At 52.5% G+C, this 27,787-nt stretch overlaps 1 protein-coding gene across 1 annotated transcript; it reads right to left on the reverse strand.

Moving 5' to 3' along the window:
* Positions 1-563: 563 nt before the first annotated feature.
* On the reverse strand, positions 564-27,347 carry LOC143692656 (uncharacterized). Its single transcript, XM_077172905.1, has 2 exons — positions 27,321-27,347; positions 564-1,640 (listed from the first exon to the last, which is right to left on the reverse strand). Exons 1-2 carry the CDS (start codon positions 27,345-27,347, stop codon positions 564-566), a joined length of 1,104 nt encoding a protein of 367 aa, XP_077029020.1.
* Between the last annotated feature and the right edge of the window lie 440 nt (positions 27,348-27,787).

Raw genomic sequence — 27,787 nt, forward strand, 5'->3', positions numbered from 1 at the left:
GGCTGGGCTTCAGGAATGGGATTCCCCAATTTCCTGCTCCCGCTAAAACCGCGCTGCCCTCGCTGCCCTCCCGCCTCCCATGAAAAGCACAAAAGGCAAAGATCCCGGGCTGGGATAAGAACAATTTATTGGGAACAGCAACAAGATAAGGAGCAAAAGGAACAGAATCAATATTGATAACAGAAGGGATAAGTAAAACTATTTACAGAAAAAACTACAACATCAACAACTAGTTCTTCCTGGCAATGTATTTCCTCCTGTCTGGAAAGGAGACCCTTTTCCTCAGGGAGAGAGAGAGAGAGAGAGAGAGTCCCTTTCCTGCCCCCGGCAATGACCTCAGGTGGGAGTGAATGTAATGACAGGGCCATGGCCAGACCCTCATGTTCTCCAATCCCACATCATGTCATTGCCAGGGGCAGGAAAAGGGACAGGTGTCTTCCCAGCATGGATCACAGGGAACATGGATCACCAGGACTCTGACCAACGTGGGGTCTCCAATGGGGGATTAAGCTGGAGCAGTGCATTAAACTCTTCCTGCAGTTGGGGCATGTGCAGGGCTTCTTTTACTGGTGCCTCCGTTGGTGTCTGCTCAAGTGAGAGCTGCTGGTGAAGCTCTTCCCACACTGGGGACACTCGTAGGGCCTCTCCCCAGTGTGGATGCGCCGGTGGGTGACAAGGGTGGAGTTGTGCTTGAAGCCCTTCCCGCAGTCGGGGCAGAGGAAGGGCCTCTCATCCGTGTGAATGCGCTGGTGCTGGAGGAGCTGAGAGCTGGTGTGAAACCTCTTCCCACACTCGGGGCACTGGTAGGGCCTCTCCCCTGTGTGGATCATTTGGTGGATGATCATTTGGGTCTTCCTACTAAAGGTCATCCCACATTCCCCGCAGTTGTATGGCCTTTCCCCAGTGTGGATCCTCTGGTGGCAGATCAAGAGAGACTTCTGCCTAAAGCTCTTCCCACATTCCCCACACTCATAGGGTCGTTCCCTGGTGTGGGTCTTCTGGTGGGAGATCAGGTTAGAGTTCTGGCTGAAGCTCATCCCACATTCCCCACACTTGTAGGGCTTCTCCCTGGTGTGGATCCGCTGGTGCCTGATGAGGTGGGAGTTGCGCTTGAAGCCCATCCCACAGTCAGGGCAGCAGAAGGGCCTCTCATCCGTGTGAATCCGCTCATGCAGGAGGAGATCAGAGCTGGTGTAAAACCTCTTCTGACACTGGGGACACTCGTAGGGCCTCTCCCTCTCCCCAGCGTGGATGCGCTGGTGGGTGATGAGGGTGGAGTTGCGCTTGAAGCCCTTCCCACAGTTGGGGCAGCGGAAGGGCCTCTCCTCAGTGTGAATCTGCTGGTGCTGGAGGAGACTGGAGCTGGTCTGAAACCTCTTCTGACACTCAGGACACTCATAGGGCCTCTCCCCAGTGTGGATGCGTTGGTGGATGATGAGGGCAGAGCTGCAGCTGAAGCCCTTCCCACACTCCCCACACTCGTAGGGCCATTCCCCAGTGTGGATCATCTGGTGGCTGATCAGGGTGCTGTTCTGCCTGAAGCTCTTCCCACACTCCAAGCACTTGTGGGGCTTCTCCCCATTGTGAAGCTGCCCATGGACCACCAGCTCTGAGCTCTGGCTGAAGCTCTGTCCACCTTCCTGGCTCAGGAAGGGTCTTTCCTCCTCAGAGCACCCTGGGCTGGGTTTGGAGCCCCTCCTCCTGTGGGATCTCTGGGGATTTTCCTCCCCATTGGATTCCTGTGCCCTGGAGTCACTCAAAATGGCCTCTTCCATGAGTTTCTGCTGTGGGGATTTCTCCTCTCTGGTCTCCATGCTCAGATCCTTCCCGGGGGGAGGAAGGACAAGGAGAGGATGGGATTTGCCTCCGTGCCAGAGGGAAGGGGAAGGAGATCCCCCCAGTGCATCCCCAGCAGGACGGGGTTGGCAGCAGGGTTGTCCTGCAGCCGGGGGCTGTGCTGGGCTGGGAGATGGAGCAGGAGAGAGGGGGAAAGGGGCACTGACTTCCTCCTCACCTGCCTGCGTGTCCCAGGGCTCCTTCCTCTTCCTTGCAGCCTCCTCCTCCATCTGGCAAAGGTTTGGGGATGTGAAATCCTGTTCTGGGAGGAAAGCAAGGGATGAGCGCATTGAATTTTTACTGGTTTGAAGACAAACCTGGGGGAGAGTCTAAACCAGAATTACAATTTAATAAGAAAAGAAGATCAAGGCAATGATACAGAAACACTGCCTTAAACTGACAGAGTCAGGATATAAACTGACACTCTGTTGCTGGTCAGGCTGGTGGCTGCAGTCCCATTAAATGGTGGCTGCAGTCCTGTGGGAGTGATGAACGTGATTCTGTCCAAGCAGTGATCCTGTAGAAGGGTCTGGTCTTCCTCTGAAGGTCCAGTGGTGGTTCTGGAGCTCTTGTCCTCTGGGAATCCAGTAGGCAAGCTGCTCCTGGTGTTGCAAGGCTCAGCTTATATGCAGGTAGGAATGCTTGGATCCTCCCCCTGGGCGGAGCATCCCACAATGGGAGGATGGAATTTGATCAGTCCTGCAGTGACACTCAATGGCCCATTCCCAGAAGATCTCTCCCCTGGAGGGCGTTATCAGGGCTGAGTCACGGAAGAGATCAAGAACACTGCCCCGCCTGTTGATAGCAGTTGATGAAGATGGGCATTGAAAACATGCATTTGGTTCCATCTTACACTGCAGCCTGAAACAGTGGGGGAATCCCTGCTCAGGGGGTGAACACCACCCCCCTTACCCAAACTGGCTCAGGTGTAAAACCCCTACCCTGGGAAGGCCACACACACAGGGGACAATGTCACACTTGCCCTGCTCCAGGGCAAATGGCATCTCTCTAATATTTTCTTAACCAGATTGCAAAATTATTTTGGCACAGTGAGTTCAGGGCACTGTTCTTTGACCCCAGTTGCCTTTGACAACAGCATGGTTCCTTCCTCTGAGGAGGTTGTGGGTCTCTCTGGAGGAACTCTTGGAAACTTGGATGCAGCTTCATCTGAGCGACCTATGGGAGAACTGATGAGGAAAATGGCTGTTGTGGGACTGGAGTGTAAAGAAAATATTTTGTTGTCCCTCCTTGAAAAGTTTGTTAAAATCACTGGAGGAAATGGAGCAAATGATACCAGCAAGACTGACAAGGTTCATTCACCACATGGTGAGGAACACAAGGCTGCTAAAAGTCCCACAAGAAGCCCAGCTCAAGTAGCTAAATTCCCAAATAACTACTGAATTCCTAGGCTTGGGTTTTTTGCCAAATGTGAGAATCATTATTCTCTTCATCCCTGTCACCTTTGTGACAGCTACACAGAGCTTCCACTTCCTTTTAATAATATCTTTAATGGGCCAAATTTACACTTTTCTTTAATTGGAACCTGCCAGCAGCTGAGCTGGAGCTGTGCAGGAACCAAGGAAACTTGGAATTGCCCCAGAATTGCTTCTATTGTCAGCCGGTGCTGCGGCGGCCGTGGGGCAGAGGGGTGGGAAAGGGGGCTCCGGGGTGGCAGTGGAGGAAATGCCGGGCCCGGGGGCTGAGCACAGGGCTGAGCACGCAGAGATGGTTTTGTTCTTGCTGAGCTCGCACTGAACCAAGGCCTGTCCTGCCCCTCATTCGGCCACGCTGGGGAGGGGCTGAGGGTGTGGGGGAGCTTGGGAGGGGACACAGCCAGGACAGGAGATCCCAGCTGACCCCAGGGATAGCCCAGACCATAGGACATCATGATCAGTGCATGAAGTGTGGGGAACAAGGAGGAAGGGTGCACATTTGCAGTGAGGGTTTTGTCTCCCCAGGTAACACTTAGGCAGGATTGGGCCCTGTTTCGCCAGTGGGCAGGGCCCGCACCAAAGACACAGACACCAACTTAACTTAAGGAACAGTGTAATTTAGATAATGCAAATTTGCAAAAAATTACAAAAATATTAGGTAGGCAAAGCAAATAATCATTAGTCAATAATTCCAAAAGAGAAGATGTTGAAATGAGTATCACACAACTGTCCATTTCTGGCTGCAGGCTCTGGAGATTCTATCTCTGCCTTCAATCAGGGTTGCATTCTCAAAGAATCCTGGTACCAAATCCTGCTTTCCAAGGCTGGAACAGTGTCTCAGGTTTAGCTGGGTGTGTATTCAATTACCCTCTGTTAAAGCTGGGGCAATTATCATCTGTTAATTGAGCAGTTTACTTTATCTCTTCCACATGAATCCTCCCTCCAGGGAGATATCTTCTGTTAATGGGCCATTGAGTGTCACTGATAAAAATTCCATCATCCCATTGTGAGAAGATCTGCCCAGAGGGAGGAGCCAAGCATTCTTAGCTGGATATAATCTGAGAATGTGAACAACAGAGTCAGCCTTCTCCCACAAGATTCCCAGAAGAGCAGCTTTCAGCTCCACTGGATCCCAGAGGAAGACCAGGCCGATCGATGCCACAACTGGACCTTCAGAGGAAAACTCCACCCTTCCACAGGATCACTGCTCCAACAGAACCACACCTGTCCCTGCAGGAGCACTGCAGCCACCATTTAACAGGAGTGCTACCAACACTCTGACCCACAGGGTGTCAGGTCGTATTCTTACTCTGTAAGTAGTTTTTAGTACTACTGCATTTGTATTTTTAATTTTCCTTCTGAAGAACTGTTATTCCTATTCCCAAAGACTTTGCTTGACAGCCCCTTGTTTTGAAAATTATAATTCCAAGTGAAGGGATTAACATTTTCCATTTCAAGGGAGTCTCCTGCCATCCTTAGAAGACACCTGGCTTTTCAAACTGACACAATGCCCTGGGATACCCAGGCAGGTGAGGAGGAAGTCAGTGCCCCTTTCCCCCTCTCTCCTGCTCCATCTCCCAGCCCAGCACAGCCCCCGGCTCCAGGACAACCCTGCTGCCAACCCCGTCCTGCTGGGGATGCACTGAGGGGATCTCCTTCCCCTTCCCTGTGGCACGGAGGCAAATCCCATCCTCTCCTTGGCCTTCCTCCCTCAGGGAAGGAGCTGAGGATGGAGACCATGGAGGACAAATCCCCACAGCAGAACCACATGGAAGAGGCCATTTTGAGTGGCTCCACGGTGCAGAATTCCAACAGGGAGGAAAAGCCCCAGAGATTCCACAGAAGGAGGGGCTGAAACCCAGCCCAGGGTGCTCTGAGGAGGAAAGACCCACCCTGAACCAGGAAGGTGGACAGAGCTTCAGCCAGAGCTCAGAGCTGGTGGTCCATGAGCAGCTTCACAATGGGGAGAAGCCCCAGAAGTGCTTGGAGTGTGGGAAGAGCTTCAGGCAGAGCAGCACCCTGATCAGCCACCAGATGATCCACACCGGGGAATGGCCCTACAAGTGTGGGGAGTGTGGGAAGGGCTTCAGCTGCAGCTCTGCCCTCATCATCCACCAACGCATCCACACTGGGGAGAGGCCCTATGAGTGTCCCCAGTTTCAGAAGAGGCTTCACACCAGCTCCCATCTCCTCTGCCACCAGGAAAGGGACTCTCTCTCTCTCTTCCTGAGGAGAAGGGTGTCCTTTCAGACAGGGGAAATTGTGGCTGGGAAGAGACAGTTAGTTGTGTTTAGTTTTCCCTGTCAAAGTTTAATTTATCCCTTCTGTTATCAATACTGTTTCCATTCCATTTTTTCCTTATCTCGTTGCTGTTCCCAATAAATTGTTCTTATCCCAGCCCAGGATCTTTGCCTTTTGTGCTTTCCATGGGAGGCGGGAGGGCAGCGAGGGCAGCGGGGTTTTAGCAGGAGCAGGAAATTGGGGAATCCCATTGCTGAAGCCCGGCCCATGGAAACCGAGCATCCCAGCTGGTGCCACCAGCCTGGTGTTCATGGCAACCACCCCTGGCATGGGGTCTCCATGGAGCTGCCAAGGGAGTGAGCATAGCAACAAGGGGCTGGTGATGGTTTCCATGGAAACTGACCAGAGAATAGGGGGCTGGTGATGGTTGCTATGGAAACTTACCATAGCAACAGGGGGCTGGTGATGGTTGCCATGGAAACTGACCATAGCAACAGGGGGCTGGTGATGGTTGCCTGCTAAGGATCAGATTTGTCACAGACCCTCAGAGGGGTTCCATGGGGACATTCCAAGAGTCTCCAGGCTGTTCCAGAGCTGGAATGCCACAGGCATGGACAGGGGCTCCATGGAGACCTCCCAGGCCTTTCTGGGATGGTAAAGAGCCCTGTGGTCAGAGGCAGTCACAGCCGTTCCATGGTGACATCCCAGGGCACCTTGGGCTGCAAAGGCACCCATCTGTCACAGGCACTCACGGGGGCTCCTCGGTGACATCCCAGGAGTCCCCAGGCTGCCAAAGAGCCGGAACTCACAGGGGTTCCTGTCATGGGCACAGTGGGAGCTTCAGGCAGCTTTTATTAGAGAAGCTCCTGTTGAGTCACGAGGTGCAGAAAGGAGCCCCAATAGCCCCCACAGATCCCCAAATGTCACCATTGAGTCAGAGATGACACAGACTCAGATCAGAAGGCTAAGGGCTAAAAGCCACCCATTTATTCAATCCTCTTCCTTTTGACCTTGGTTTTCTACAGGTGGATCTCTTTGGTCATTTAATCAACACATTTCACATGATTGGCTGATAAAGACAACCCCCTTCAGTATACAACTTTATGGAAAAAACAACCTATTACAGACACCACCTGTTGATAATTTACAATTCTTTCTCTCCAGCTTCCTAATGGTTCCCAATCTAATTAATGGGAAAACTCTCTTGCTTTCTGTGTCTCTGACCAGACTCTCATATTCACAGAAAAATACCCCCAAGGACCTCCAGGCTTTGTAATCTCCTTCTGTGAGAGGAGCCTTGGAGCAGCTGGCTCCAATCCCATGGGTATTGGAGAGTTCATGGGTAAAGTATTCATGGGTAAAGAATTCTCAAGGTGAAATTTAACCTTTAGCATTTGTCCCACAGGATTAAGGATGACAAAGCATATAGATTTATAAAAAATTTCCATTATCTATTAAGGTAACAATTAGACAGAATTATCTTAATCAGAAATATTTAGTCCAAGGAATAAGAGCTGTAACATTTATATTATATTATATTATATTATATTATATTATATTATATTATATTATATTATATTAATTTATAGAAAGCACTCAGAAGGGATTTCAAAGCAATTTTACTAAAAGAAAAGGAGCTGTTTTTAAGGAGAGATTGATGTCACTCCCACAGACCAATGACCATGGGCAAATCCCTTTGGCTCAGCCTGAAGAAGTGACCTTGAGGGGTGTCCCGACTGCCGGGAGGAATCTCCACACACCCCAGGAAGGGAAATGTCAGGGGATGCTGCCTTTAAAATTTGGGATGGGGCTTTTCTAGTCTGAGGTTCTGCTCTGTCAGTCAGGTGTGCCCAGGCTGGGCCAGCTCAGCAGCTCTGCAGAAGCTCTCAGTGGTGTCACTTGGTTGTTCCTAACTCTGGGGATTTTCCAGCACTGTCACAGCTTCAGCTCCCTCTGAGGATGTTCAGCTTTGGGATGGAGGAGTCAGACTTGTTTCTGCAATATTCACCCCAAAAGCAGCGTGACCCCTCCCCTCCTTCATTTACCACTGGGGGCTTTGCAAACAGGGCCTTGCTGGAGTTGTTGGAGGCCATTGCAGGCAGAGCCTCCTGCTCCAGCAGGAACTGCCTTTCCTGTGCCATCAGCAGGGCAGGTCCCGCTGCAGGAAAAGCCCCAGGCCAGCCCCAGCACAGGGAAGGCCTCAGGCACAAGGGCAGAGTGCCGTGCTGGGAGCTGTGCCAGGGAGAGCCTGAGGCACCAAAGGCACCTTGGCAGCAGCAGCTGCTTGCAGGCCATGGCCAGAAGCCTCCCTTGGCAGCCCGGCCTGGTGGCCACCACTGCAGAGCTGCTGCCTCAGGGCTCATTCCTGGCTGGGCTCTGAAAAGCCACTTGTGCTCCAGGAGCCTGACTGGGAAGCCATTGGCCCCAGCACCTTGGGGATAAGATATCAATGACAAAACTCTTCATGCCAGCAAAGCCAAGGCAGGGGCAGAGGAAAGGGGAGAGCCAGGCCCAGGGGACAGGGCTGCCATGGTGATGGCTGTGAGGGCACTGCCCCTGCAGCAGCCTGGCTGCCCTCAGCAGACATTCTGGCCAGAAGCGTTGTGAGGGCACCCAGCACATCAGAGAACCCACACTACAGGAATTCTGTCACTGGGGAGGGCAGGGAGTTTCACTGGGTCAGGTTGCACAAAGCTCCTGTTCTTGGACAATTCCTGGGATGGGGAATCCACTTCTCTGGAATAACTCTTGCAGTTTTGTGCCACTGTCATAACTGTAAAATATTTCCTCTTCTAACAAATGTAAATCCACCCTCGTTCAGTTTAGAGATATTGACCCTTGTTCTGTCATGGCAAGATTTGGGAGAAAATCACTTTGATCACTATTTTCCCATTTTCACAGACCTTGGAGAGGACCCAAAAATCTCCCAAGATGGGGTTTGGAGGTCTCATCACAAAACCAGCAGGGAGAGGCTGAGGGCTCTGGGGTCAGTGCGGTGGAGACCGAGGACAGAACAGGAATAGCCTGGAAGGGATGGAAGGGTGGTTTCAGTGAGGCTGGAGCTTTTCTTCCTAGTGGGAATGAGCCTGAAGAAGACGTAATAGCACCAAGGGCAGCTGGGGAGGCCCAGACTGGACACCAGGAGAAAGGAATTTCCCTGCCAGGGCAGAGCTGTGGTGCAGCACATCCCCCCACAGGAGCCTGGAGCAGCCCAAGGCTTTGTGTGGGCAGGCAGAGGCAGGCAGGAGGCAGAGCTGTCAGCAAAGGAAGGGGCCAGCCAGGTGGGGCAGCCGGGGGATGCCGACAGCCTGCAGGGACAGAGGCGCAGGGCAGGGACATGGTAGGACAGCCTGGGCTGCACAGGGCACAGGGATGGGCAGCAGCTGCAAGACAGCCCTGACAGAGCCAACTTGGGCAGCACTTTGGCCATGGCAGACACAAAGAGCACCAAAGCCCCAGAGGGTCATTAAAGCCCTTGTGCTGTGTCTGTGCTGCTGAGCTGGGCCGGGCTCCTGGCCCAGAGGCAGCTCCTGGCAAGGGCAGCAGAGCTGCAGAGAGACAGCTCTGGCCAGGAGCAGCTCCTGTGCACAGCCCAGCAGGGCTGGGGCACTGCCAGGGCCCCTCAGGGACACCAGCAGGGCACAGACAGAGCTCCCAGGGGCTCAGCACTGGCAGGGGCTGTGGCATGTCCCAGAGGGGGCTGTGTCACAGCAGCGCCTATGTGCCTGTGTCATGGAGGCACAGAGCAGCTGTGATGTCCGCAAGGGGCTGTGTGACAGCACAGAGTGAGCTGTGTGAGGTCACAGATTGGGCTATGACATCACAGAGTTTGTTCTGTGAGGTCATTGAGCAGCTACAGCATCATAGAGGGGCTTCTGTGACATCACAGAGCAGGCTGTGACATCATGGCATGGCTGTATGAATCACAGAGCAGGCTGTGATGTGAACGTGTGTGCTGTGACATTATAGAGTGCCAGTGTGACATCATAGAGTGGGTTTTATGACATCACAGAGCTGTCTGTGACATCATAGAGTAGGGTATGTGGCCATAGAGCAGATCTTGCCATCATAGAGGGTGTCTCTGTGGCATCAGAGAGTGGTTGTGACATCCCTGGGTGGCTGTGTAATATCATAGAGCAGGCTGTGACATCACAGAAAAGACTCTGGCATCACAGAGTGACTTTTTGACATCAGAGTCTTCTGTGATATCACAGAGCAGCTGTGTGACATCACAACATGCTGTGTGACATCACAGGACTGTGTGACATCACAGGGGCTGTGTGACATCACAGAGATGGCTGTGTGACATCACAGGGGCTGTATGACATCCCAGGGGCTGTGTGAGGTCACTGGGGAGGTCACTCTGCCCCAGCCCCCCTCACAGTTCCCCCCAGAGCAGTCCAACCCTGCTCGTGCACAGCGGGGTCCCCTGTCCCCCCGGGTCCCCCCGTCCCCGGCGCCGCAGCCTCCCCCAGAGGATGTTCCACGAGATCGACCCCAGAGCCTGACACGGGGACGGGGGGCCGGGGCCCTGGGGGTGGCACAGGGGGACAGGGACCCCCTGGCAGCGTCCCCGTGTCCCCCAGGGCCAGAGCCTGGGCCAGGGCTCCTTCACCCTGGTACCAACGAGGCCTTGAGAGCGCTGAAAAAATCCCCAGCAAGGGATCAGCAAAAACAAGATTGAATATTAAGGGACAGCAGCACAAAGTTCCTTGGCAAGAGTCACTCTGCTCCTGAGTGGACACTTCAGGCACACCAAGGAAACAAAGCAACAACAAAACCAAACCAAATCCAGGCAATCAAACAAGAAATGAGCCAAGAACTGTCCCTGTGTGTGTGTGTTACAAAAGCACAGTGACGGCAAGGATAAAAGGAATATCGCCCAAAAGCTTAATGCAGCTTAAACCTAACAGGACTTAACTTACACCTAAGCCTTAACTGATACCTTCAATTTCACAATTTAACAAAACAACAGAGCTTAACAGTATTTAACCTAACTTAAAATATATGATTTAGCAATTTAACACAGGAATAGCATTTAATATTCAACTTACCTAATAAAGTAAATTAAACTTAATACCTTAGGAAAAGAACAGCTCTTAGCAGCATTTAACTTTACTTAGACCTTGTGATTTAACCTTACCTACAGGCCTGACTGACTCAGCTATCCAAGGCACTCAAACCCCTCAGAGAGCAGCATTTCTGCCACATTTCCCCAGCACGGGCACTCCTGTGTGCACACAGACACAAAGAGTCAGTGCAAGGCACCTGTGAGAAATTCCCCTGAGGGCAGGAAATGCTCCCTGTGGATCCTTTGGCATCTCCCCAGTGGGTGAAGGGTTGAGCCTGGAGGAGTGGGGGGATCGGCCCAGGCTCCGTCGTTGTTGGGGATCCCCGAGTGCAGCAAACGGGAGAGTTCCCGGCTGGGAGAGGCCCCACTCAGAGGGAGTCGCTGGCCCAGGAGAGCTCCAAGGGCTCCTTTTGGAGTGCTGTTTGCAGGGCCCCAAGAGAGGGGCTTCAGTCCCAGCAATGGTTCATCCTGGCCGCACTTGGCACCAACAGCTTTCTTTGGCAGGGTGAGAACAGGGATGTTGTGCCACTGAGGGAACAAAACCAGTTCCCAGGGCTACTCCTCCAGAAAGCAGGAGCTGGTTGGGCAGCAGCAGTGCCTGGAGCAGACAGTGTTTGTGATGAGCTGCAGAGGAGCTGAGCCCAGGGGCTGTTGGCCAAGGCCGAGCCCCAAGGAGCATTTCTCAGCTGGCAGGGCGGCCTGAGAATGGGAGGGGGGAATGCAGCAGCACAGGGCCCATGGAACCAAGGGACCATTGTGACACTGTGGGGCCCTGTGAGACCAAGGGACCATTGTGACACTGTGGGGTCTTGTGAGACCAAGGGACCAGTGTGACGCTGTGGGGCCTCATGGAATCAGAGAGACTACAGTGACATTGCTGGGCCTCATGCAACCATGGAGAGCTCATTAAGACACTTCACAGCCTCCTGGAACCAAGGAGACCATTGTGACACTGTGGGGCACCATTGAATCATGGAGACCATTGTGACACTATGAGGCCCCAGGGAATAAGCAAAGCATTGTGACACTGTGAGGCCTCATGGAACCAGTGAGACGACTGTGACCCTGGGGGTCCCCACAGATCCAAGAGGACCATTGTGATACTGTGGGGCCTGGTGAAACCAAAATCCCTTTGTGACACTGCAGGGCTGCATGGAACCAAAATCCATTGTGACATTGCAGGGCCTGATGTCATCAATGGTTCATTCTGACACCGTGGAGCCAAAGGAGACCATTGTGACACTGCAGGGCTGCATGGAACCAAGGGGCCATGGTGACATTTTGGAACCCCATTGAACCAAGGGTTCATTGTGACACTGCAGGGCTGCATGGAACCAAAGGTCCAGGGTGACACAGAGGGGCCACCTGTCATCAATGGTCCATTGTGAAACTGTGGAGCCAAAGGAGACAATTGTGACCCTGCAAACCCCCAGGGTCCAAAGGTCCATTGTGACATTGCAGGACTCATGAAACAGAGGAGTTACATGACATTTTGGGGCCTGGGGAAACACCAAGACCATTGTGACACTGTAAGGCCTCATGGAATTTTTGAGACCATTGTGACACTGTGGGGCCTTATGGAACCTAGGGGCCATTGTGACACTGCATGGCCCCATAAAACCAAGGAAACTCGAAACAGGTCTGGCTTGGCCTCCCAGGGGCCACCTGATTGGTCCAGCTGACCTTATGATGTTGAGGGTCTCTTCTCTTCTGCTAATAAAACAATGGGGCTCTGTACTTTCCTTCCTATGGAAAAGATCTTCATCTCCAGGTACCCATGGCCAGAACTGGGATTTCACCTCCAAATTTCCTTATATCTAGGGATTGTTCCAATAGGAATATTGCCAGGACAAGTCTGTCTTGCAGTGGTTTCACAAGGGTCACTTCCCATCTGTCCCCAAACCACTGGGGAAGGTTCCATGCTTTCCTCCCTATGGAAAAGTACTGTCCTGCTTCTCCGGGTGCCCATGGCCAAGACTGGGTTTCCACCTCCAAAATTCCCTCTATCCAAAGACTGCTCTCAGACAAAATCTGCCATTCCTGTCAAGTCTGGCTGGCCTTGGCCTAGTGAGGCTCTCACTTGCCTTTTAAACATTGGGCTCTGTGCTTTCCTTCCTATGGAAAAGAACTGTCCTGCTCCTCTAGGCACCCACAGACAGAATTGGGATTTCACCTCCAACACTGCCTGTTGTGACAGACTGGAGGAGATTCTTGGCTGGAAACATTTCGTGTATGGGGGAGAAAGGGGCAGGTCCAGCCTTGCCCTGCCCTGGAATCCCAGCCCTGCCCTGCCCTGCCCTGGAACCCCAATCCCCCCAGAGCCTCTATCCCAGCCCAGCAGTGGCTGCCAGTCCCTGGCACAGCACAGGCAATGCTCCACAGCCACCTCTGCTGCCCCCAGCCCAGCTCCTGAGGGACCAAATGAGCCCAAGCCCCACCTGGGGGAAGGGCCCAGGAAGACCAAGGGGTATTGAAGGCTGACCACAAGGCAAGCACACATCTTGACCCTACCTACTCTTAGAATTTCCATGTGAACAGTGCTGGAATCCAGGAGTTGGAAGCTGTGTGTGTATTTCTCTGTATCTTTTTTGTCTTTTTCTTATTCCCTCTTCTTCAAAATTTGAGTAACTTAAAATGGAACAGGCTTAGAGTTTGTGAAGTTGAATGAGCAAAGTTAATGTTATGAGAAATGTTTCTTGTTGACTGAATGTTGTATTGAACCTTTGGCCAAAGTTTCTCGGATATTCTAAAGTTGCCAGTAAAGTTCCTGTTTTGTTGTTTGGAGCTCCTGAGAATCTCTTGCTGATATTTCTCTAGGGAGTCCAACTCAGTGTACACAAACAATTGTAATTCCTTTTAAATGTCTCCTCGAGAGAGTTTTTTAGTGGATGTGGGTCAGGGCTTGTGTGTCCTGCTTGGCCCAGCCCAGGCAGGGCTTTCCCAGCCACATTCCACACTCCATTGCCCAGCTGGAGCCGCTGGTGCCTCTGAGTTGTGCTGCCCCAGCCCCAGGGACGCTCTCCTTGTCTGCCCATTCCCCCACGGTCTCTGGGCAGGGATGGCCTCACTGGGGGCTGCTGACATCCTCAGCAACTTGGAGGCTGCTGCTGAATTTCCCTGCTCCAGAGGCTTGTTCAGCCTTCAGCTCTTCAGTGCAGGAATTCAGTGTCCCAGGGCTCATTGACATTCAGAACACCTGAACAAGCCAAGCCTCTGGGAATCATTTGATTTAAGTGTTCAAATCTTTTGTGGTTAATTCAACATATTTAAGAAGCCTATTCAAGTTGAATACACTATATTTAAAAAGACAGCAAGTAAATATTTTTAGATCCTGTAATTTAATGTTTTTTTCCTGGTAATTCATTGATGTGTACAATCTCCAATTGACACTGAATCCAAGTACCTCCTCATGCAGTTGGAATAGATATGAAAATCAAGACCCTTCATGGCTGACAATCAATCAGACTCTGTCCCTACCCCCAGCCCACCATTTCCCCCATCCAAGCCCTGGCACTCAGAGCAGCCTTGTGCAAATCTCAGCTCCCTCCAGCCCAGGCTGCACCTGCAGCTTTCAGCTCCTTGGCTCCAACTCCCACCTGCTTTCCTTGGAGAAGGAGCTGCCCGAGACACAGAGGGATGTTCATTTCTTGTCAGCCAACAAAGCCAAGGGAAGGCACAGCTCCATCAAATGCCAAAAGTCATTCTTCTCCCTGGCTCTGCCCTGCCCCTGATCCCCACAGCCTGTCCTGTTTCCTTCATCCCTGCATTGCCAGGGACTCTCTGGGACAAGGGAGCTCTGCTCTGGGGATGGAGGGAGGTCCACGTGCAGCCACTGCAGTGGGAACCAAACTCATCAGGTTTGTGTCCTTTGGGCGCCAGGAACTGGTGAGACTCAGAGGCCCAGAAAGGTTTCTCTTCATGGCCAGCATAAAAAATGTGAAATGATAAAATGTAATAAACATCAAAACACTTCCCCCAGCTCCTTCTGACATTGCAGCAGCATCTGACATGTCCACCATCCACAAGGGATTTCCATACCCTAAGGATTTTAGACAAAGATACAAGAAGAGGTGTTATAAAAGATAAAACTACAACTAAGGAAATATTTAAACTTCTCAAAGATTGGGCAATTCCCTGAAGCTCAAAGCATGATGCCAGTCAAGTGAGATGCATTGGAATGACCAGAGAATATCTGCAGGAGGAAGTCTTAGAGCAATGGGAAAGAGATAGGTCCAGCTGCTCTAAATGAAGAGATGTCCTTAGACATGGCCATTTAACCAGGATGGATGGAGACCGCTAAAGGGGGTCATGAAATATTAGACTAAATGCTGGTGGCAAAGGGAGAGGGGAAAATCAGTATTTCTTCTTCTGCCATCAGTCAAAGAATCCAGTAGATCCAGAAAATTCCTGCTCCTGGTTGGAAAACTTTGCTATTTCTTAAGAATGCACAATGGACCCAGATAAAAAAGATTTGCTTGTATATTATGAAAAAAACAGGTATTAAAACCAGTGCCCCTTTCCAGGCAGACATCAATTCTGTGCCCATGAACAGGCAGTGACACTTGTGCCCTGAGGTGCCCAGCTGGGATTGGATCTCTCCCAGAGCACCTGAGGGAGAACAGAGCACCTTGCAAGCTGCAGGGCCCTGACAGCCCCGCAGGGCTCCTGTCCCACCAACATCTGCTCTGCTCCAGTCTGAAACAGGGCCCAGCATGTGCCGGGATCATCAGAGAGCTGAGGTGTGTGCTGGAATTCAATGGCCTCCCCATCCTGCAGCAGCCCCGCATTTCCCTGCTGCAGCCTTGGTCTCCAGCCCAGCCATGGAAGCTCTTTGGGCTCTGGAGTGTTGCTGCAGCCCCCAAGGGCAGCTGAGCTCTGCCTTTGGCACAGTCAGGCCTGGGCAGCGCAGGCCATGCTCAGCAATTGCTTGTGTGTGCCTGGCCTTGCTGTCAGCCCCGGCAGCGGCTGCGTGGCCCCTTTGTGGCCCTGTGCTGGCCCAGCCATGGTGGCCCAGCCCCTGTGCAGGCCCAGCCAGGCCAGGAGCATTGCGGCTGGGAACGGCCCCTGTGCCGTGGTGCCCACAGCAGCCTTGGGGCTCTGTGCCCCATGGCCTCCCTGCTGGGCAGCCTCTGCCAGCTCCTGCAGAGCCCGTGGCACCTGTGGGGCTGCACAGACAGCCCTGCCCCGGGCTCTGCCGGCCTCTGGGCCAGCAGAGAGGCAGCCAGGGCTGGCCATGGCCGGGAACAGGCCCTGAGCCCCGCAGGAGGATGGAGCTGGGCCACAGCCAAACTCAGCCCAGGCCAAAGCTGGGCTCAGCAGCCAGGGCTGCCAACACATGGGCACAGAGGCTGGCGCTGACAAATGTCCTGGGCCCCCTCCCTGCTCTGTCCATGCCACCAAGGGCACAGAGCAGCCTCCTCTCTGGGCCACTTGCCTGTTTGCAATGCCTTGCACAGGCGCTGGCCCTGCCCCACAAGGCCTGGCCTGAGTCCTGCCCCTGCACGCTCAGCCAGGCTGAGATGGACACTTATGGTTTCTGGGCCAGGCTCTCGGAGCCCAGCCCAGCTCCCTGCAAGCTCTGCCAGCTGCCCTGAGCTCTGGGCAGCACCAAGGGCCTCTCTGAGCCCAGCCCAGCCCAGCCGGCTCTGGCCCCACAGCTCTGCTCAGGCCAGGCTGCTCTGGCCACTGGCCCCACGGCCTCAGCCCCTGCCAAGGCCACAGCAGCAGCTGCAGCTGCCACAGGACTCAGCCCCAGCCATGGGGGAAGGTGCTTGGCCAAGGCCAAAGGAGGCTCCCTGGCTGCCCTGCTGCCCTCGGCCTGAGGTGCTGAGAGCTCTGCAGCCCCTGCTGCCATCCCATCTGCCCATGGCAGCACCAGAGCCCCGGCCGTGGGGCCCTCAAGAGCTGCTCCTGCTCCAGGCCCAGGGCCCATGCCAAAGCTGGGACAGCAGCCACAAAGCTCTGCCCATTTCTGTTCATTGCTGCTCTGATGGGCATGGATCCTCAGCCATTTGGAAGTTGCTGATGAATTTAAATACTCCAGAGGCCTCTTCTTTCTTGAGCTGTTCATTTCAGGAATTCAGTGAAAAAGTCTCATACACGTGTGTTAAAAACACCTGACCAAGAAAAGCCCCTGGGAATCATTTAAACGTTCAATTCTTCTCTGGTTAATTAAAGAGATTTTAGTAGTTTATTTAATGTGAATATATTGTATTTAAAACAATGCAGAGAGAACTGTTTTGTCCTGATTTGTCTGTTTTGTTTTCCTGTTTATAGTTTGGTATCAGCAATGTCCAATTGATATTGACCTCCAGCAACTTCTAATGCACTCTAAAGAGATATAAAGATCAAGACCCTTCATGGCTGGTAACACATGAAACTTTGTCCCCAAGCCCCTCCCCACCATTTCCCTCATCCAACCCCTGGCACTCCTATGGAACAGGAATGGTGTGGCCAGAAGGGGCAGGGCAGGGATTCTTCCCCTGTGCTCAGCACTGGTTGGGCAGCACCTCGAGTGCTGTGTCCAGTTCTGGGCCCCCCAGTTTAGGAAGGACATGGAGGGGCCAGAGTGTGTCCAGAGAAGGGCAACAAGGCTGGGGAGGGGTCTGGAACACGAGTCCTGTGAGGAGTGGCTGAGGGAGCTGGGGTTGTTTATTCTGGAGAAGAGAAGGCTCAGGGGAGACAAGGCAGTGTCAGGGAACAGGTTGGACTTGATGATCTCCAAGGACTTTTCCAACCTTGCTGATTCTGGGATTCCCTGAAACCACCCTTGGAGCAGTTGCAGGATGAGCCCTGGGCCTCTTCTTCAGCAGCTCCAGCAGCCCAGGTCCCTCAGCTTCTCCTGGCAGCCCCAAAGCCCATCCTGTCAGTCCTGCAGAGCCTCTGCAGCTCCTCCTCATTGCCCAGAACAGGGAGCCCCAGAGCCAGACACAGCAGCCCAGATGTGCCCCCCTGGCCTGGGGTGCCTCTGGCAAGGGAGCAGCAGCAGGCACTGCAGGAGCCTGCAGACAATTCCTGCAGCACTTGTAGGATGATCCTGCTGCCCAAGGGACGTTCCCATGGGGCCAGGTCAGGAACTGCAATGGGGAGTGGGGCCAGAGAGGAAAGGGCAAACAGGGATGGGCTGTTTGCTGGGCAGGAAACGGGAGTGGGCAGTTGGAAGAAATCTGAAGCAGGAAGAGTGGAGAAAGCAAAGGAGAAGGCAAGGAATTGCTCAGGGCAGTTTGGGGGTGGCTGCCAGGCAGCCCTGGCTCTGAGCAACAGCGTCTGCAGTGGCACAGGAAACTCCCAGCTGATGGGAACAAACTTTCTGGCTGAGTGCAGAGGCCAGGACAAAGCTGAGTGGTTTCCCTGGTGTCCCGCAGGCCTTGCTGGCCCCAGGGGCTGATGGCATTTGTGCTCCCTCAGGTTCATGTCCCCACAGCAACAGCATGGGGGTGCTGGCCCTGCTGTGTGCAATGCAACCAGGGGCTGCTGAGGCAGTGCTGCCGTGTCTGTGCCTGCAAGGATGGGGCACCTGTGTGAGCTGGGGGAGAGGCCAGGGCTGCAGAGGGGGGATGTTGTTGGCAGCTGCATGAGGACGCTCTGGGACGCTGCCCTGGGCTGTGCAGCACACTGGGCATGGATCAGCCCCTGCTCTGCTGCTCCTTCCCGTCTGCCCCAGGGCCCTTGCAGAGCCCCAGCCATGCTGTTTGCCCCCAGCCTGCCCACGGCCAGCCTGGGGCTGCTGACGGGGGTTTCTGTGCTGAGCATTGGCCTGGCCGTGTTCTTGAGAGAGCCTGGGCAAGGAGCCTGCAGCCCCCAGGGCCTGGCCTGAGGCGTCAGCGCTGCCCCAGCAGTGCCCATGGCCTGTCCCTGCTGCAGCCCCGGCACTGCCACCCCCAGGGCTGTGCCCGGCCCCGAGAGCACTCAGGCCCTGCAGCAACACCAGGGCCACCAGGGCAGCGGGGCAGGGCCACGGCAGCAGCACTGGCAACACCAAGTGCTGCTGCTGCTGCTGCTGGGCACAGCTGCTGGGCCAGCACTGATCTGCCCCAGCTCTGCACACAGACATTGCTGCTGCAGCTCCACAGAAGGCAACAAAAGGGCATCTCTGCAGAAGACTCTGCTGGGACATCCTTTAGTTCCTTTAAAGCCACTGAGAGCGCAGCCCCTCATTGACAATGTCTGTGGCCCCAGGGAAGGGGGAGAGAAACAAAATGAGAAATGGCACAAATAATGACATTTATTTGTGGTCAATATGAAAAAAAGTAAAATAAAGAAAAAGAACCACCAAAATGAAGCCAAGAAGAAGTATCAAAGATGACTTTAATTACAAGTAGTTTGCAGAAATTGGCCAGCATTTTAATGTTTCCAAAACCATCCAGTCATCAGTGTCCACACTGCAGTCTTGAGCTCCTGGTTCCTCAGGCTGTAGATGAGGGGGTTCAGGGCTGGAGGCACCACCGAGTACAGAACTGACAGGGCCAGATCCAGGGATGGGGAGGACATGGAGGGGGGCTTCAGGTGAGCAAATGTGCCAGTGCTGAGGAACACGGAAACCACAGCCAGGTGAGGGAGGCAGGTGGAAAAGGCTTTGTGCCGTCCTTGCTCAGAGGGGATCCTCAGCACAGCCCTGAAGATCTGCACATAGGAGAAAACAATGAACACAAAAGAACCAAGTGCTAAACACACACTAACAGCAATAAGCCCAATTTCCCTGAGGTAGGATTTGGAGCAGGAGAGCTTGAGGATCTGTGGGATTTCACAGAAGAACTGGCCCAGGGCATTGCCATGGCACAGGGGCAGGGAAAATGTATTGGCCGTGTGCATGAGAGCATTGAGAAAGGCACTGGCCCAGGCAGCTGCTGCCATGTGGGCACCAGCTCTGCTGCCCAGGAGGGTCCCGTAGTGCAGGGGTTTGCAGATGGACACGTAGCGGTCGTAGCACATGATGGTCAGGAGGGAAAGCTCTGCTGAGATGAAGAACATAAAGAAAAAGAGCTGAGCAGCGCATCCAGTGTAGGAGATGTCTGGTGTCCCAGAGGGAATTGTGCATGGCTTTGGGGACAGTGGTGCAGATGGAGCCCAGGTCAGCGAGGGCCAGGTTGAGCAGGAAGAAGAACATGGGCGTGTGCAGGTGGTGGCCGCAGGCTACGGCGCTGATGATGAGGCCGTTGCCCAGGAGGGCAGCCAGGGAGATGCCCAGCAAGAGGCAGAAGTGCAGGAGCTGCAGCTGCCGCGTGTCTGCCAATGCCAGCAGGAGGAAGTGCCTGATGGAGCTGCTGTTGGACATTTGCTGTGCCTTGGAATAGGGATCTGTAAGAAAAGTAATCATGGAATAGTTGGGTTTGGAGAGGACTTGAAATATCCTAGCACAGCCTGGGGGCACTTTCCCCCCACTGCCTGCCCAGGGCTCTGCTGCCTGGAGCTGTCCCTGCCAGCAGCTGCTTCCCTGTGCCCAGGGCTGGGCCCTGCCAGTGCTGCCAGAGCCCAGCCCAGCCCTGGGGGCTCAGCTCTGCTCTGCAGAGCCCTCCCAGCTCAGGCACTGCCCAGGGGCAGCTCTGGCTCTGCAGGCTCTGATGGCAACGTCAGGGCAACACTGAGGAGGCTGGAAAAGTGACACTGATGCTGGCTCTAAGGGGTCCTGTGGTGATTTCCTTAAGTGCCTGGTTTACTAACATCTGAGAGAAAATATTTTTATTTTTCTCAACATGATCTGAGAGATGAATATCTATGTGCAATTTCCCATCCAGGCAACCCAGAGCAGTAGATTAAGAAAACAGGATTTCCCCTTTCATGCAGCCCCTGCCTTGCTATGCTCCCTGTATAATCTACTTGAAAATGTTCTGCAGTTAAATGCCATGCTGGGAGCAGTCCTGAACAATGCAGCATCCTCCCTATACAAGGAGAACACTTCCAAGCCTCACCAGCTGTCTCCTGCCACCCAGATCTTGTCCCCCAGTGCTGGGAGCAGCTGCCAGGGCTGGCTGAGAGCTGTCCCTGGCAGGCAGCAGAGTCCCTGCCCCAGCACAGCGCCCTGGGCTGCAGGACCCTGCTCTGCAGGACAGCCCTGGGCACCCCTGGCTGCTCTGCACAAGAGACAAGCAGAGAATGTACTCACAGGCTCTGCAGGCATTGGCATGTTCCAGCTTGAGGAGATGGCTCCAGGAGCTGCAGCTGCACTGTCCTGCAGCCAGAGGTTCCTGTGCCAAGGGCTGGCAGTGATTGTGCCCCAGGCACTTCTCAGCCCCTTCCCAGCCCTGACTGATTGAAGCTCTCTGTGCCTCTGGGCTGTGCCCGGGCTGGCTGCAGGCAGTGCCCCAGCCCTGCTGGGCTGGCAGAAGAGCTGCTCATCAAGAGAAATGTGCTTTTGAAGCTCTTCTTGGTGAGCAGGAGCTGCCTCTGGGCCAGGAGCCCAGCCCAGCTCAGCAGCACACACACAGCACAAGGACTTTAATCAGCCTCTGGGGCTTTGTGCTCAGGCCCTGAACATCAGTCCCTGAGAGGGAGCTGAAGAAACCTCTCCAGAACTCCAAGGCAGAATCCAACTCCAAACTTTCTTGGACTTTTAATGGGTCCCAGAGAGGGACACGACTGAGAAAGTGTCCCCAGGCCCAGGCAGAGCAGAGAACTGCAGGCAGTGCTGACAGGTGGGGACAAAGAGAAGCCAAGTCTTGGTGCCCTAGGGCACAGCAGGGTCTGTGCCAGCAAGGGCTGGGAGGAGACACCTTGTCCTGAGGCCCTGGGGCCTCCTGGCACAGCCCCAGCCAGGCTGGGCACTGTCAGCCCCTTGTGCTGCCCTCAGCATCCCCCCCTAGCCCACATCCCAGTGGCCTCAAGGATCTGCTGCAAGGAGTCCCTGGGGAGCCTTGCTCAGCAATGGCCCTGGGGGCTCCTGAATGCTCCCTGCAGGGACTGCAGGTTTTTCAAAGGACTTTGGCTTTGGCTCTTGCCTTGGAGTCTCTGAGAGGTTTGTGCAATCATGGCCTCCAATTATCTGCTGTAATTAGTCCCTGGAGAGGCTTTGTCAGTAACAACACTCAGTGGGGCTCATTAATACTTCAGGGTACTTCAGTTATTTGAAGGTACTTGGTGTTTCCCTTTTGATCCAGACTCTGTGAGAGGTTTGTGCAATCATGGCCCCAATTATCTGCTTTAATGAGTCCCTGGAGAGCTTTGTACTGACACTCAGTGGGGTTCATTAATGCCTTGAGATACTCAAGGTTTTTAAAGTACTTTATGGATTTAAGAATACTTTTAGATACTTTTAAGGATTTTCCTTCCTACACTGAGTCTCTGGGAGGTTTTTGTGCCATCCTGGCCTCCAATTCTCTCCTCCAAGAATCCATGAGGAGCCTGTGTTGGGTATCTTCCCCCTTTCTGTTTTACAACAAAGATGGAACTGAAAGAATTTTTTAAGACTTTCTTAAAGCATCCAAATAAACATGGGACAATTAACAATACAAGAACAACCACTAAGATAATTATAGTCCTGTTTTAGCTCGACATCATCCAACCCTTTAGTCCCTTCAGTTGGAGGAGTTTATTGAACCAGTCTTTGTTTTCCACTTGAAGCTTCTTGAACCCTTCCTTCAGTACCTGAATGCTCTTGTGGATTGACTGGCTGTGGCTGGAGAGGTTCATGCAGCACATGCCCTCAGAGTCTACACAGCCATGCCCATGTGCCCAGAGTAAAAACTCTATCGCTGTTCTGCAAGGTGGCGTGTCTGATGGTCTCTGTGTCTGAGAGCAGCCACTCAATGTGAGGGAGGCAGCATTGGTTTGCTTACTTAACAGGCACCCAGGATGGTCTGATTGTCCTAAAGCTTTAGCTGCAGCCACCCAAGGTAGTCCAAATTGGGGGTGCTATCATCCAATACCTGGATTAAAGCTTTCAAAGCCATCTCTTTGATATCATCCAATACTTCTCTGGGGATACCTGCTGCTTGAGCATCTGGTAGGCTGTGTTGTCCTTCTCCAGCTAGATGGCTGATTGTCAATTCTGCCCTTGCCTCATTATTAGCATAGTCTGCTGTTAATTGATTTAGTAAACACTTCCATCCCCCTTCCCACAGGGTGTATTCTGTAGGTGACAACAACATGGTCATAATATATTCTAAATCATACGGGGTTAAGATATGTGCTGTAAACATGGCCCTCATTAGGCCATTAAAATAAGGTAAGTCCTTCCTATGGTTTTAGCTACCCCACACAGATCCTTGATTTCCCCATATACCAATGGCTGATACCTGGGATTCTGCCCCCTTCTTTCATAACATATGGGGGCAATGAGGAGTTTCGAGACAATTTCAAAGTCTCCTTCCTTAGCTGCTTCCTTCCAGATCCTTTCCCAGGGATCTTCTGGGGTTGAGGGGCGAGGTGGCTCTGGGGAGTCCAAACTTTCTTCCTGGGAGAAAGAATAACTTGGATCAAAAACGTTCAGATTAGAAATAGTGTGACAGTTGGGCTTAGTATCTTTGATCATGGGGTTATATTGTTGCTGGAGGGTGAGGCAGAGGGCTCTGCCATTTTGTCAGGTGTTGGGGATGAAGGGCCTTGATTTAGGATGGCGGACTCCTGGGGTGGAGTTTTGGAGGCATGGCCCAGGGTGAAGGTGGAATGATTGACAGTGGGGGCGTGACCTGCAGTTGTGGGGGTGGAGTCTGGAGGTTCGTTCAGGGTGGAAGAGAAGGCTGTGGTAGCAGGAAGTGGAGGAGCCAAGATGGAGGGAGGATGGTTGGGCTCCCAAGCCACATTCAGGCTCCTTCTGTCTTGAGTCTCCAGGGCATGATGCTGCAAGACAGCGTGGCCATTGCAATCTTGGACCATCGTGGAAGGTCTGAGAAAGGCAGGTTTGAGGGGAGGTCCCAAGTTAGGAGTGACCAATGGATTGAGTTTTCAAGACACTGCTTTCTGGTGAAGGGTGGTGTGGAAGATGGGGAGCATGCAGGGTGCAATGGGGTCCCTTTGATGGAAAGTTTTACAGTTGAACTCTCATGAGTCCCAAAATTCTGTGGTATGGATTTCATCAGGAAAGGCCTCTGGAAAATTTTTAATTATCCACCTCATGATTGATTTTAATTTCTTCTTTGAAAATATTTTGCCGTTATCAGTGGGAATTACTTAAATCATCCATATATGCTTCTTTCTACTTTGGACATCTGGCTGCCCATTTTTCTCTTTCTCTGCCTTATGGGTAAGAGCCACCGGAACACCCCAAATCAGTTATGGGATGTGGGTGCATATCCCATAAAACACAGTGGCAAAATGGGCAATAAATGTCCTGCGTTTCCCCATCCCACCTGCAATCCTATGCAGGTGAAACTGTCGCTGTCCCTGTGGATCCTGGCCGAGGTCCATCAAAGCAATGATGAATCTGCCGGCCCGGCACAATCCACAATCCCGGGGAGCGCTGGCCTATCCATCAGCTAACCCCAGCTGACGTGACTGAATGTCAGGGTCCCTGTTCGGGCACCAAAGGTCACAATGAGGGTGGCTGTGACAAACCTTTCTGGTTCCCCAACTTCAGGGCACGGGTGGTGAAAACGAAAAGGAGCAGATGCTGGGGAAGATGAAACAGGAAAGCCTTATAAATATGATTGCCTGGCAAAAAAATTTGAGAATATGTAAACTATAAGTGAGATTAGAATGAAAGCAAGCTTTGAGATACCAAGCCTTAGTTACTGAACAACTGGAAAACAATGGTATGGCCGGCTGAAGACAATCCCTTTTTAATGAAACAAGACCCTCTGCTTGCAGACAGGTCCAAGGGTCAGAGCAGACCCTACTAGCTTGGCAGAAGGGGTCCAAAGAGGAGTTTTTAGGGTTTAAAATGTAACACAGTATGGTAATGTAATGATTCTTATAGGCTGTATGTAAATGCTATAAGATTTGTATCTTGTACCAGATTGGTTAGTGAAAATTAGAATATGCAGCACAGAAGAAGATTTATTGTATTGTAACGGGAACTCCCCTCCTCTTTCGGGCATCCATTTTGGGCGCCTCTTTTGAGCTCCTCTCTCGGGCCTGCTCCGAGCTGTGGCTGGCAGCTCCAAACAAGACCCCTGCACCCACACCCTTTGCAATAAACCACAAGTTCCAAGACCTGGCTTCAGAGATCTCTCGTCTCAGTCCGTCCCAACTGTCCTTCACCCTGACGCTCCTACAAGCAGGATCAATGGAGTTGCCAAAAAGAACTTTAGTAACAGGGTGAAAAACAATAAACATGGAGAAGTCGAGCACAGTACGAGGGGTAGGATTCAAAGACCTGAGATAAAGGCGAAGCAACAACATAAACACTTGAGGGTAGAACACTGTAGAACAATAAACCTGTAGGGGAAACAAGTAACCAATAGGGGAGGAGAACTTGGACAAGTTAGCATAACAACACTAAAGGCTTATGGGGGAACTCTCAAACTCACCCTAAGTTAAACAAATGATTCCCAGGGCTTGAAACTCACGCCCAGTTCTTCGAGGGTAAAATCTGTCTGACTCTGAGTTACAGCTGGGCTAAGTCCCACACCACTGCTTTGCACTGGCCCCTTGGGACCATGTGGCCAACAGAGCCACCATGATGTCCTTGGTTCCACGAGGCCCCACAGTGTCACAATGGTCCCTTGGATCCATGGTGCTCTGCAGTGTCACAATGGCCCCTGCATTTCACAAGGCTCCCAAGTGTCACATTGGTCTCCATAGGAAGGAAACCACGGAGCCCCCATGTTTCAGGAGCTGATGAACAGCAACCACCAGAGGCCAAGGCAAGCCTGACCTGTCTGTCCTGGCAGGTTTGCTTGGAGCAACACTTGGATATTTGAAATTAAGAATGCAGAGTCCTAATTTCAAACATTTGTGCCTGGGATGTTTGGTTTTTTTTCATAAAAGGAAAGGCACAGAGCCCTCTCCAGTGTTTGGAAAACAGATGAGTGCTGCTCCTCAGGAGTCAAAGACCAGCCAGACTTGTCTTTCCTGGCAACTTTTGTCTGGGAGCAATCCTTGGATACACAGAAATTTGGAGATGGAATCCTAATTTTGGCCATGGATGCCTGGAAAAAATGGACAGTTCTTTTCCATAAAAAGAAGAGCCCAGAGCTCCAGTGTTTCAGGGGCAGTTGGGAGTGGCCTTCCACATTCCAAGGTCAGCCAGACCTGTCAGGTGACCCCTGGGAGGCCAAGGCAGCCACACCTGTTTCATGTTCCCTTGGTTCCACAGGGCCCTGCAGTGCCACAATGGCTCCTTGCTTCCATGAGGCCTTGCAGTGTCACAATGGTTCTCTGGCTTCCATGATGCCTTCAGGTGTCATAATGGCCCCTTGATTACACAAGTCCTTAAGGATCCTAATGGTCTCCATGGTTCCACAAGGCCCCACAGTGTCATAATGGTCTATTGGTTCCATGAAGCCTGGCTGTGTCCAATGGCCCCTTGGTTCCATTGGGGCCCAGTAGTGCAACAATGATTCCCTTGGTTCCACAAGTTCCCATAGTGTCACAATGGCCCCTTCCTTCCATGGTGCCCTGCAGGGTCACAATGTTCCCCTTGGTTCCACAAGTTCCTGCAGTGTAACAGGTTCCACAAGGGCCTGCAGGGTCACCATGGCCCATTGGTTCCACAATGCTCCGCAGTGTCACAATGGTCTCCATAGGAAGGAAACAAGTGAGCCCCAGTGGTGCAGGGGCAGATGAGAGGCAGCCACCAGAGGCCAAGGCTGGCCAGACTTGACTGTACAGGCAGAATTTGTCTGGGAGTAACCCTTGGATAAAGAGAATTTTAGATGCAGAATCCCAATTTCTGCCATGGTCACCTAGACAAGAAAGACAGTTCTTTTCCATAGGAATAAAATCAGGGAGCCCCAGTGCTTCACGGTCAGATGGGAAGTGGCCCTTGACATGCCAAATTCAGTGGGACCTGTCAGACAGCCCCCAGGAGGCCAAACCAGGCAGACCTGTTCCATGTTCCATTGACTTCATGGGTCCTAACACTGTATCAATGGTCTCCTTGATTCCATGAGGTCTGGCAATGTCACAATGGCTTCTTGGTTTCATGAGCCACAACAGAGTCACAAGGGTCCATTGGCCCCACGCAGCCCCGCTGTCAAACAATGGCTCCTTGTTTCTATTTTAAATCAATCACAATCAAACCTCAGTTTGATCATTGATCCTTGCTTCCATAGGGCCCATGATTTGCACAATGGTCTCCGTGATTCCATGATTCCTGGGTTCCACAGTCTCACCATCATTTCCTTGGATCTCCATTGTCACAACTGACCCATGGCTCCATGAGGTTCTGTAGTGTCACCGTGGTCGCTGTCAGTGGCTGGATGAGATCCATGTCCCGAGACACCTTGGGATGCTCGGAATGCCCGTGTGGGGCCAGGGCCGGGTCAGGCCTTGGTTTGTGGTGGGACAGAGCCCCGCCCCCAGCCCTGGCCTGGCAGAGCTGCCAATCACACAGCAGGGGGTGATGTTAACCCAGCTCTGATTGGCCCAGCTGTCAATCAATCAATCACACACCAGCAGCTGGTGCTACCCTGGCTCTGATTGGACAAGCAACTGGCAGTCCCACCCCAGGGGCGGGGCCATGAAGGCCCAGGGGGTTAAAAGCCGGAGCACGAGGCCAGCCCAGGGTCTGGATCCTTCCGTCTGCTGGGGTTCCTCTGTTGGCGATGCTGGAACCTGAGCAGTTGATACCCATGTGCGTGTCTTTCTATGAATCTTCTGTCTTTCTGTTGTTCTCTATTTCTTCTCCTTCTAATCCTACTTACCTGGAACATTTTTGGGACACTTAACATGTCAAGGGTTGAAGTATTTTAGGTTAAATATGTGGGAATCCAGGGCACAGGGAATATTTCTCTATCTGCTCTGAGGGATCCTGACCCCCAGAGAAACACTGCCTTTAACCTTCACCAATGGAGAGGACTTCCAGGACTTTGAGACTGATTAAAATTTACCAAACTGAAAAATAGATAATAGAGAGTAGTATAGCATGTCACTTGGGTGAGAAATTTAGGTTTTGGGATTTTTAGTATGGTGTAGATTGGAAGAAAGATGCAGGAATTGTGGTGTAGTCCCTGTCTTCTATTTCTTCATCTGCTCCATTTTCTGCAGTGTTTGTGGCACAGGGTGATTGGTCAAGGAAAGAACAGTGCAGAGGTTATGTGGACAGTCAAGGGATGAGTTATTGGTTAATAGGTAGAAATAATGTACGTTTTAAGAATTAATTGCAAGAGAC

This window comes from Agelaius phoeniceus, assembly GCF_051311805.1.
Source record: "Agelaius phoeniceus isolate bAgePho1 chromosome W unlocalized genomic scaffold, bAgePho1.hap1 SUPER_W_unloc_2, whole genome shotgun sequence".
In the NCBI taxonomy this organism is placed as follows: domain Eukaryota; kingdom Metazoa; phylum Chordata; class Aves; order Passeriformes; family Icteridae; genus Agelaius; species Agelaius phoeniceus.